This window comes from Arachis ipaensis, chromosome B6, assembly GCF_059453495.1.
Source record: "Arachis ipaensis isolate K30076 ecotype BB chromosome B6, ASM5945349v1, whole genome shotgun sequence".
Classification (NCBI taxonomy): Eukaryota; Viridiplantae; Streptophyta; class Magnoliopsida; order Fabales; family Fabaceae; genus Arachis; species Arachis ipaensis.
The window spans coordinates 145,067,613-145,080,164 of record NC_142441.1 but is presented as its reverse complement, the minus strand read 5'-3'; the positions used below and the strand labels follow the sequence as shown (position 1 = coordinate 145,080,164).

Sequence of the window (12,552 nt, the reverse complement as noted above, 5' to 3'; positions counted from 1 at the left end):
AATACACAAATAAATTTTTTTCGGGTAGGTTATAATAAATATGTGATGTTTTGAAAAATGTGTTAAAAAAATACGTCACACGAATTGGAGTGTTCTGTGCAGTACCATCTGTTCAAAATAAATAAATAAATAAATAAAGGGTAATAAAATTATGAAAAAATTTGTAATAGATTTATAAGTCTTCAAAATAATAAAATACTAAGTAAATTCTTAAAAAAGTTTACAATAAATTTATAAGTTTCTAAAAAAAATTGTACTAAAATATTTTAGAAAAAGTTGATGTTTTACAATTTTAATCTGTTTGTTTTAATATTAAGATTTATTTTCGAAAATAAATTGTTAAAAGATAGTATTGTCATTTTTTTTAATTTCTTAGAAGTTGCCAATACGTTCAAAAATAAATAAATAAACACAAATAAGATTAGATACATAATTTCAAATTTATTATTTTAGGGACACGATAAGAGCATATCTTTATTTCATCTCATCCAAACACAAACCACATTAACATAAAAAAAAAAATTAGAGGAAAATAAAACAAGGTAATAGCATTAACTCTAGTAAAATGAAAATTCATATGGAGTTATTTTCACCCGCTCTTTAATCTTCTTTGACGCTAACAATTGACAAGGCTTTGTCAAGATACTTGTCCTTAATTCCAACATACTCCTTGAAAGTCAACGCACGAAAACGAGGTTCCTCATCAGAGTTATTATTCGGAACCAAAGGAGAAACTACTTGATCCATGGTGGGCCGATAAAAATAGACCATAGAGTACCTATGCTTAACGTTGTTCACTGAAACTTTGTGAAGTGCTGATTTGAATCTTGCGTTGGATAACATGTGAAGAACATCGCCGGTGTTGATGATAATGGTGTCAGGTACAAGTGGCACAGTGAACCAACCTGAACCATCCTTGAAGATGTGAAGGCCACTGCTTTGGCTTTGGTGAAGGAGTGTGAAGATTGAAGTGTCTGTGTGTGGAGCTATGCCCATGGCGTTTTCAGGTTTGGGACAAATAGGGTATGAATTCAATTGAATTGCACCAGCATGATTCTTGGGGCCAACCCAATTCTTTTCTTCTTCTTCAGAAATTCCCAAGAATTTGAAGCTTAGGTGTATCAATTTCTCTATTAACACCCTTGATTCGTCTTCGAACTTCTTCATCGCATCACTACCACACAGGAATTTTTTCGATCAATATAGCAATTAATTTAACGGCTTTCATCTATCAATTTTTAGTAAGATAAAAATTTAATCAAATCAGTCAAATTATTTAACGATTTTTAACTATCAATTTTACGTGAAGTTTAACTGTGCCTAAATTTTCACCTATTTTAATAAGTCGAGGCTCATATTATTATAAAAATTTTAATATATTAACATATTAAATTCAGACTTATTCTGTCATTAAATATAAATAAATATGTAAATAATTTTTATTATTAACAAAATTATTAGATATTTTAAATTTATTATATTTTATTATAAATAGTTTTTATATTTTAAATACTTTAAAAATTTAAAAAATTTTGTAAACATTAAATTTTACATATTACATATAAGTACTTTTTTTATTAAAAATAGTTTTTATAAATAATATTTTTAATTTTTTTAGTTTTATAAAAAAACTTATCAGATTTTTAACAGACATCGAATTAGATAAGACTCAATAATTAGTCAAATTTAGTACTAAAAAAATTAATAATAGATTATATGTCAAATTTAGACTAATTAACTACATAATAAGTTAGATCTATTTTTACTTTTAATGGTGAGTAAAATTATTTTGTATATTGAAAAAAAAGAAAAAGAAGTCAGAAGAGTAAAATAATAATTTCAAAAAAATGAGTGAATTTGTTTAGCTAAGACTCAATAATTGATTATTAACTAAATTGGCAGATTTTTTGTTGGCTCTCTAATATATTTTAGTTAATAATTAAGTAATGTTAGAAAATTAATATTTTTTAGATAACATCAGTTAAATTTTTTAAATTTTAGATTCTAAATTTTAAATCTTTAATTCTTTAAATTCTAAATTATAAATCCTAAAAAACAATTGACTAAAGTTGGTTCCTTATTTTTTTAAATAATAATAAGAAAAAGTATAAAAAATTAATTTTTTATTAGTCAATATTACTCAACTCTAAAATTTAGATTTATAATTTTAGATTCAGAATAAAAAATTTGAGATTTTTAATCTAAAATTTAAAATAACTAAAGAGAAAATGATAAATATGTCCCTGATCTTTTGTCCTACAAACATTTTTGTCCTTGACCATTGAAAAATACTTTTAAGTCCCTGACCTTCACAAAATTTGGACGGATCAGTTCCTCCGTCCAAATGCCTCCGTCAGGGACTGATCCGTCCAAGTTTTGTGAAGGTCAGAGACTTAAAAGTATTTTTCAATGGTAAGAGACGAAAATGTCGTCGGAGCAAAAGGTCCGGACCTATTTGTCCTTTTCTCTAAAAAAAAATGATTAGATAGTGTAAGAATAATTGTAGTTACCAAAAGGGTTGATAGTCATTAGGCCAAATCTTTTTGGCATCTTGAACAGCAGAACCAATGATGGTGAATCCTTCTTGCCACATACGTTGTTGGAAGAAAGGTGTAATCCAAAAAGTTCCATATCCTGTTGGATAATCACGAGATCTAAGAGCCTTCAACTTTTGCTCTTTTGGAAGATCAAAGAGCCTCTTTGTCTCAACTTCAAGCTCTTCAATAACACTCTTCGATATGCCATGGTTCTTCAATTGGAAAGCACCCCAATTCTCACATGCATACCCTATCATTTCCATGGCATTTGGATCATTCAGGTCAATGATGGGTAACACTATTGACCCATCTCCATTGTTTTCAACTTTATCTTCATTTGATTCAGCCCATGCATGAGATTCAGGCACGGATTGAATTGAAGAAAAGTCAAGGGGAAGTTGGATTGGGAGGGTTTTGGTTTCAACACCAGAAGACTCGATTGTCGCCATTTTCTATAGGAAGGTTATGGAGATCTTTTGCAATATGCTTAATAGATTAGAACTTAATTGATGAGTTAATGATATATTATAAGGGATATTTATAAGGGTATGGAACCATTATTGAAATATACCAAATTAAATTTGAGAATTTATATTATTCTATAACAGATTATATTTTAGCGCAAAAAATATTGACGTAACATATTTTGGTACTAATATATATCTCTTTTTTTTAATTTATTTTAAGAATATATCTTTTTTATAATTATATAAAAATTAGCATATCTCCTCTCACAATTTATTAATTATCAATCATTTTAATTATAAATAATTCTAATTCTAATTATTAATTATTTTTAGGGTAAACTATATTTTTTGTCCTTAAAGTTTGGCAAAAGTTTCAAAAATACTCCTAAGTTTTATTTTGTTTCAATTTTATCCCAGAAATTTTCGATTTGCATCAAATATACTCTCGACGGCTAAATTTTCAAAAAATTTAAGACCAATCTAACAATAATGCATGAAAATTATGTTTGATTTACTTGTGTTGAGGGGTTGTTATTATAAAATTATTGTTGAATTGGTCTTAAATTTTTTGAAAATTTAGCCGTCAAGGGTATATTTGATGCAAATCGAAAACTTCTGGGACAAAATTAAAATAAAATAAAACTTAGGGATATTTTTAAAACTTTCGTCAAACTTCAGAGACAAAAAGTATACTTTACCCTTATTTTTATTATCAATCAGTCTAATATAATTGTTAATCATATATTATTGGTATTTATATGATATTTACACGCATTTATAACTTTGTTATGTACGTATGTATTAATAAAAAATATATTGATTGAATATTCTCATAATTATTTTTGTGCGACTAAAGATTATATATAATGTTTTTTTATCCTTCACGAGTCTAAATTTTAGAGTCAAAGTATTTTGTTTAATTTTTAAATATTTTATTTTTCTTTGACTACTTCATAAAATATAAATGTATCCTTTATTTTTCATCGAAATTAATCATTTTAAGAAATAAGTTATAATTTTTTTTATGATCTTTTTATTGACACAATCATTCTCTTATTCTTTTAATAATTTGAAATCTATTCTTACAAAAACTTTTTTTTCATCTAATGATTGTCTTTTACCGTAATTATTTACAATGCACCACTTATATAGTGCACAATTAAAAATTTAAATATATCTCTATTATTTGAGAAAAAAATATATCATAAAAAAGAATTTATGATATAATCAGTCTTATTATCAGTTAAAATAAGATTAAGTTCAAACCAACTAGCCATAAATAAAGAATTTATTTCACAAAGAATATTATTTTGTATTTACTTAAAGACATAGAATTTAGTTCAGAAAAAAATACTATTTTGTACTCTTTTAAAGACTCTCTAATTATGATAAATTTTGTTTTATTTTAAACCAAACAAAAAAAAATACTCCTAAAAAAAGAGATGATCCATACTTGATAAATATGAGTTATACAATTTATATTTAAATTAGTTGGTTTTAATATTTTTTGATGAATTTTTTAGAGGTAAAATTTTGTGCTTTTAATTTATAGATATGATAGAACTTTTAACTGAAAAAAAATTTATAATAAATTTAACAGTGCGATATTTTTATTGTGTGTTAGATGAGTTGTGGCAAACTAAAATAATTATAAAATATTTTTAAATTTGATTTAAGAAGTTGTTTTTAAATTTGTCTTAATGTATTATAGAAGTGGACTTAAATTGAGATTCACATTCGAAAAAAATTTTACAAAATAATTTATTAAGTATATATATAATCACATAAATAAAAAATATGTTAAATAAGTTAAATATATTTATAATATTTTTAGATGCATATTTCAAATTCAATGAAAAAATAAATAGTTTTGAATTAATAGTTAAAAATCAATATACATTAATTTATAATTAATAATTAATAATTATAGGTTAACGGTGGATAATGACAATAGATATGGTTAGAAATATCTCAAATATATAAGATTCATGCGTGAATAAGAAAACAATTTTTAGAAAATATTAATTATTAATACCATTAACTAAATTATGGAAATATATAATCAAAATGGATTATTATCAAGTGTATGGATAAGATCCAATATCATAATAATCCATTTGAGTTGGTCAAATAATTAATTTATTTATTTGTTTAAATAAATATTAAGATTTGAATTTTAGTTTGTGCATGCAATAATTTTTAAATAAATTTTAAATTTATGATGCATTAATTTTTAGTCTATCACTATGATGTACGAATACTGATACAAACACGGAACATGATACGACGACACGCGAATTTTAAAATTTTATAAGACACGGGAACATACATATGAAATATAAAGTATTTTTTAGATAAATTATAATGATATTTTGATATTTTATTGATACTAGAATATAAATTAATTTTTTAATTATTTTTTAATATCTTATTTTAATTATATTAAATATTAAAAATATTTTTTGTTTTAATAAATAATAATATATACTATATCTAAATTTATTTCAAAAATATATGTTAAGAATAAGACTGAATACGCTGACACGTGATGGTATTTAGGTGTATCTTCAAGTGCGTCCAGAGAAGAATTTTTATTTTTTATTAAGATACGGTTAGACACAGTAAATACGTGTGTCGGACGATTGTTGGTGAATGTCGTGTCCAAAATATATCCAAATACACGGACACGATAATTCAACAAAATCTCCCTACTTTGTAGATTTATCATAATAAAAAATACTATAAAAAAAAGATTCAATATAATAGTTGTCAGCCACAGCGAAGGATGAAAAAACAAAATAATTATATACACACAAACAATAATATTTGATGCAAATATATTCATTGGTAATACGTATTTTGGCACGGAATTGAAAAAAAAATTAACAAATTTGGTAATAATACGTAATTAAGGATTGAAAAACAAATTAAATTTAATCATGGATAATTGTAATTTGGTAAGAAATATAATTGATAATTGTTCATGCATGAATCAAAACACATTTTTCGAAACTACTTAATGATTAGTAAGAAAATTGATAATAATAATAATAATAATAATAATAATAATAATAATAATAATAATAATAATAATAATAATAATAATAATAAAATTGTTCGCTAGTATATGATATCCAATAGATATCATAAGTTCATAACTAACAATATTAAAAAATAATTAAATCATATATTGCAATAGATGTTAACTATTAATATTAGAGTAAACATTCAAATTAATCTCAATAAAATAAATTTTAGAACTTTTCGAAACAAAATAGACTCTTTATAAAGAGATAAATTTATTTTATAATAATTTTTTAAAGAGAATTAATTTGTGTGACAAAAGTAATTCACAATACTACTTATTAAATAATAAAATTTTTTAGAAATTAAACTGTTTCAATCTAAAATTTATTAAAGACTAGTTTAAATATTTATTTAATGAACAAAGAAATAATGCAAAGAAAACAGTGAATGAGCGATTTCTCTAACAATTTCCGCATTATGGAATACAGAATGGAAAATTATTTTATTTTAATTGTAAATTTAAAATTTTCAATGTATTTAATATGGGAGATGCTCCTATAAAGATGCGCAAGACGTCTTTTTATAAAGACATTTACGTGTCGTATTATTATTAGACGTATTAATAAACCAGTTATTTTTGAATTTCTTAATAAATTAGAATAAAATTGATTTTTTTTATAACAATAATAATAAATCCATTTTAAAATTTTAAGGATTTAAATGTTCGAAAAACAAAAAGTAAGGGATATGATTGTCTTTTTATCAAACAATTTAAAGATATTCGGTTTAGATGGTATAATTCGATCGGATCAAATCGGGTCTAATAATTATAATGCAGACAATTGAATTTATATTATTACTATAATAAACAGATTTTGTTCTGATTTATAATAAAAAATAAATTATTAACCGATTTAATAAAAATATCTAATAATAATATAATATGTGTGAACGTCTTTAAAAAAAATGTTTTTTAGTATCTTTATTAAAGTGGTCTCTTTTTTAAGTATATTTCTTCTTGACTCTCTATTATAATCGTTGTTGAAGATTTATATAATAACTGTTAGCATTATAAATTCATCGTTCATATCTTGTTTAGTCTTGCAATTAAATTTAATGACAATAATGTAAAAGTATTTTACACAATTTACATAATCAGATATATTTGATGATAAAAAAAATATTAATAAAAATTATCAAAATTTATTATTTTTAATTTTATTTAATACATTATATAATAAATAAATATTAAATAAAATAAATTTAAATTGTTTATATTAATTTTTTTATCTTCCTAACATTACTCTTATATAACAGGAGTTTGCTTATTTGTTAGTCAATATTTTACTCTTTTAGAATAATACAACATATTTTAAAAAAAAATGTAATGAAGAAATAGTAATATAGTATACATTTAGGCTACATTTAGAAAGAAAATTGAGACTGAAAGATTGAGATTGGAAAATAAAAATTGAGAGACTAAAATTGAGTTAAGTCTTTGTATTATATTTGGTATAAAATATATTAGATTGAGTTATGACTCAGTATTATTTTCAATTTAAAATAAATATAGAGATTGAAAAATAAATTTAAAATTTGAAAAATTAAATTAAAATATTTTTAAAAAATATATTATTAAAATTTCAGTCTCTATTTTTAAAATTTCAATTTTCTGTATCTTTACTTTTTAAAAATATTAAAAAGACTAAATTTTTAGATATAAAAACTAAAATTTTAATTTCAATCTCTAACTACTAAACATAATATTAAATTTCAGTCTTTTAATTTTAGTATTACTCCCCCGAACCAAACGCAATCTTAATGATGAATATCGTTAAATTAATAATAAATGAAGAAAGAGCAATATAGCAGACATTTAATGATGAAAGATATAGTAAAATTAATAATAAATGAAGAAAGATATCATTAAACTTCCAGAACCTCTATTTTTAAATTTTCCAAAGTTTGGGGGGAGGTTAATTATGATTTAATCTATTTTATAATTTTAGTCCCAATAAACACTCTATTTATCGTAAAGGAATTTCATTATGAACAATATTACATATTTAACTTTTTTTATAAATTGAGATTTAATTTGGATAAACAATTTAATTAAATTTTTTTAAAAAATAACTTAAATAATAAATGTTTATATTAAAAATAACTTATAAATAAGTTATTTTGTATTTGATTTTTTAGTTCTAAAAATATTTATTTTAAAAGAAATGTGATAAAAAAAATTTTATTATGAGAAAAATAATTTTTTTAACTTCTCTATAAGCACTTAAATAGCTTCTTAGAAAGCTACAATTTAATTTTAAAAATTATACCAGATATTAATTCTACTACTTTTTATAAGTAAAAGTTCAAAAAAAATAATTTTTAAAAGTTTTCAAACAGACCTTAAGTCCAACTAAATTACACTACTCATAACTGAATTTTGTTATATGATTTTTGATGTGTCAAATATTTTGTTTCAACCATGTTCACTCTAGAAACCAATTTCAAGTAAAAAAAATTTTCTTGGTTTACAAGAGAGAGTAAAGGCCCAAAACAAAACTAAATAATCAAGAAAACCATCCGGGGAATAACAATCCCCATGGCATCATTCATCAATAACTGAGAGACTCTTTCATTTTAGTACTCTGTCTCTATACCATTCTTCAAGCTCTAGTTTGCTAACTAATTGGTACAACTCTTCGTTTCTCTGTAAGTATGGGATATATGGATCTTCTAATTTTTGTTCAGAAGCTCTTTGATCCGATAATAGAGCACAATTCCTTCCTTGTAATTTATTTTCGAGGTTGAGCGACTATCTATAATAGCTCGAGAATTGCTTTCCACCCAAATTTCCTGAATCCCAGAGTCCAGGCCATTTCCAAACCAATATAAAAACCCCATAGTTTAGCGATGAAGGCCGAGTATGATCCAAGATTTTTTGTATATCCGATAATCCATTTCTCTTCATTGTTGCGAATTAAGCCACTACAACCCGCATTGCCTGGTTCTCTATTAGCCGCCCCATCTTAGTTTATTTTAACTCAATTCTCAAGCTGAGGCTGCTACTTGACTTGAATCTTTTTTCTGGGGATTGGCAAAGGAGACTCCCCTTTCTTCTCAATGGCTTGTTGTATGTTGTAGGCCAAATCTAAAATATGAATATGAGGATTCCATGGCTTTCTAAAATTTCTCTGAAATATTTTTAAATTTTTTCATTTCCAGAGTCTCTAGCACATTACTGGAAAAACAAAGTTCCAATCAACTCTGACAGAACAACCCTAATTATCAGCATAACTGTTTTTCACCCAGTCCATGAGGTTCTAGCTAAAGAATTCTACCATCCTTTAAGAGTTAATCAGCTTTCTCCAGACCTCTTTAGCCTTTTTACAGTCCCGTAAGACATGTAAGATGTTTTCTATACCATTGCAACTATTATGACACAGAGAAAAGGTTCCATACCATTTATGCTTTTTATCGCTTGTCAAGAGCTTGATGTGAGTTGCTTGCCAGAGGAAGGTCTTGATTTTCTTAGGGCATTTAATTTTTCAGATCAGCTTCCACACCTTTCTACTCCAAGGGGAGAGCACTGAGAGCATAATAGGTGGATTTCACCGAGAATTCGCCATCCTGAGAATGCTTCTAAGCCAAAGCATCAGGGGATCATTAAACTTCGGGATGGGAGTAGTTGCTAGTTTGTCTAGCACTTGTTGCAGGAGAATCTCCTTCAACTCTCCTCATCTCCACTTTCCTTCTTCTGTAACATAACATTGCACATTAGTATTGATATCATGAATCAACCTATTGGATTAGGCTAAATTTAACAGTGAGCTCTCTAGACTTAACCATTAGTCCGTCCAAAATTTGGTGCTTTTCCTGTTTTCTATTCTGTGCATCTTACTGTTGTCCACAAAGTGCCATAAGTAGTATAAGGATCACCATAAACCAGAGCTCCCAATTTTAACTTCCCTAAGATTGTTCGGGGTTTCATTGCCATATTTTTTTCATAATACCTTTGCCCATAGCGTGTTAGGCTTCGTTATCATCTCCCAACAAATTTTTGTCAGAAAAGCTTTATTCATATCCTCCAAATTCTTTAATCCTAGCTTCCAGCATCTTTGGGGAGACAAAGGGTCCTCCAGTTGATTAAATGTGCCTTCCTGAATGTCTCATTTGTACCTCAAATAAATTTCCGTTACGCTAGTTTCACATTGTTACACACAAATTTAGGCACTTTGCTGTGTTGCATGGCATGGTTTGCCATGGGAGAAATGACAGATTGGACCAGGATAATTCTCTATGCCATGGAGAGGCTCTTTTGTTTTCACCCCTTCAATTTGTTTTTGACTTTCTCCATGATATATTTGTATCTCTTGATCTTCCACCTTCCTTCCAACAAAAAAGGTCCCAGATAACGGCTCAACTCCTTAGTTTCTTTAAAATCAACGACTGCCATTATATCTCTCCTATACCTATCTGGAGCTCTACGAGAGAAGTAAATTTGTGTCTTCTTAGCATTGACAATCTGTCCCAAGGTCTTGCAAAAAATCCTACAGATACTTTCTTATCACTCGCATCTGACTTTGGGTTGCCTCTGCAAATAGCATCAAGTCGTTCGCAAACATCAAATGAAAAATCTTGATCCCATTTCTATTGAACATAAACGGCTTCCACTCTTCCTCATCAACCAAATCTTCAATCATATATGAAATTATATCCAAGCAAATAACAAATAGATAAGGGGATAATAGGTCTCCCTGCCTAATACCGGACAAGGGATAGAATCTATTCGTCACTTTTTCATTCCAAAGAACCTGGAAGCTAGAAGTTCTTACACAATGCATGATGAGCCTAACCAACTCTTGAGGGACTAGAAAATCAATGAGGCACCACTCTATAAAGTTCCAATTGAGATGGTCATATGCTTTCTCAAGGTCTATCTTAATGGCCATGAAGCCTCTTTTATTCTGAGACCTTTTTATCGTATGAACACTTTCTTGCACAATAATAATATTTTCGTGAATCCTCCTACCAGGCACAAAGTTAGACTAATTGGGAGAGATTCTATCGTTTAAGATTGGCTTTATCCTATTCGCAACAATCTTCATAATCACCTTATAAGTAACATTACACAAGGTAATAGGGAGAAATTGGGATATAAATTCCGAATGATCAACGTTTTGGAACAAGGGTAATTAAGGTATTATTGACCGCACTAACTTGATCTGTACATTCCTACACCTCCTTTACAAACCTGATCAAAATCTCACCCACAAATTCCCGATTCATCTTATAGAAGCCAGCTGAAAATCCATCATCCCCTAGGGCTTTAAGTGAGCCCATCAAGAATATAGCTCTCTCCACTTCATGCTGGTCACAGGAGCTTCCAGTCTTAAGATATCTTCATGTTGTACCTCCGGGTAAAAGTTGCTAGCGTTTCTCACACAACACCTATTCACTTCTGTTTCTCTAAACAGGTTGATAAAATAATTACAGACTTGAGACTTTAGTACATTTACATCCTCAATCTAGCTCCCATCTTCTCTTTTAAGTTTCATAATTCTGTTGCGCCTTCTTCTAATAATCATCTTAGTATGGTAGTAGCGGGTATTCTGATCCTCTTGAAGTATCCAATTTTCTCTAGACTTTTAAAGCCAAAATATTTGCTTTCTGTCTAGAATTTTTTCAAGTTCCTCACTTAGCTCCTTCTCTAGATTGTCTAGGTAGTCACTCCAACCATATCTTGGAGATTGTTGTATTCCTTTCAACCTATTCAAAAGTGTTTTCTTATGCTTGAAAGGTACCCGAAGGTGTTCTTGTTCCACTCCTTTATCTTTTCCCCAAAAGAGTTAGTAGAGAGATTTAGTAGAAGATTTGCTAACCAATTCTGTGATAGAAAACAATTAAAATCACATGTTGCATCCACATAAACTCAAACTTAAACATCCTGGATTTGGATTTTGGTTGGTTGCCCTGCATTTGATCATAATGGGGTAGTGGCCAGGTTTATTACGGGGAAGGATTTCCACCACAACATCATGAAAGAGAAGTCTTCAACTCTGATTATAAAATGTCCTATCGAGCCTTTTAAAGATGCAATCTTCGTTCTGCCATCTCGGCCCCCTTCAAGTGAATCTAGTTCCAACAAAACCCAAATTTATAAAGTTGTATTCTTCCATTCAGTCTCTAAATCTGCGAATCTGAGCCAAATCAAGGACTGCCCCTCCTTTCTTCTCACCAGCTTCCGCAATGTTGTTGAAGTCTCCACATACCACCTATGGGAGAGTGGCCATATTTCAAATAAACTGCCAGCTCTTTCTTCTTTTACTCTCCTGTGGATGTGCATATATTATTGTGAGGCACCATTTCTCAATTCTATCATAAACTAGGACGTGAAGAACTTGGCTGTGCCTAGTAATATCTTGAATTCTCATATTCGTGTTGTTCTAAAGGAGCCAAATCCCTCCCGAGAATCCATTAGCATCTATAGTAGTATTGAAAGAGAATCCTGTATTTTTGATAGA

At 27.5% G+C, this 12,552-nt stretch overlaps 1 protein-coding gene across 1 annotated transcript; it reads right to left on the bottom strand.

Annotated features, from left to right (window-relative positions):
- Positions 1–455: 455 nt before the first annotated feature.
- LOC107605124 (gibberellin 3-beta-dioxygenase 1-like) lies at positions 456–3,028 on the bottom strand. The gene is made up of 2 exons (XM_016306881.3): positions 2,511–3,028; positions 456–1,174 (listed from the first exon to the last, which is right to left on the bottom strand). The coding sequence occupies exons 1-2, from the start codon at positions 2,984–2,986 to the stop codon at positions 601–603; spliced, it is 1,050 nt and encodes a 349-aa protein (XP_016162367.1). The 5' UTR covers positions 2,987–3,028; the 3' UTR covers positions 456–600.
- Positions 3,029–12,552: the final 9,524 nt, after the last annotated feature.

Coding starts and splice junctions, on each gene's coding strand:
- LOC107605124 (XM_016306881.3), bottom strand. CDS start 2,986: ATGGCGACAATCGAGTCTTCTGGTGTTGAAACCAAAACCCTCCCAATC. Junction 1,175..2,510: donor AATGACTATCAACCCTTTTG/GTAACTACAATT, acceptor CCTGTGTGGTAG/TGATGCGATGAAGAAGTTCG.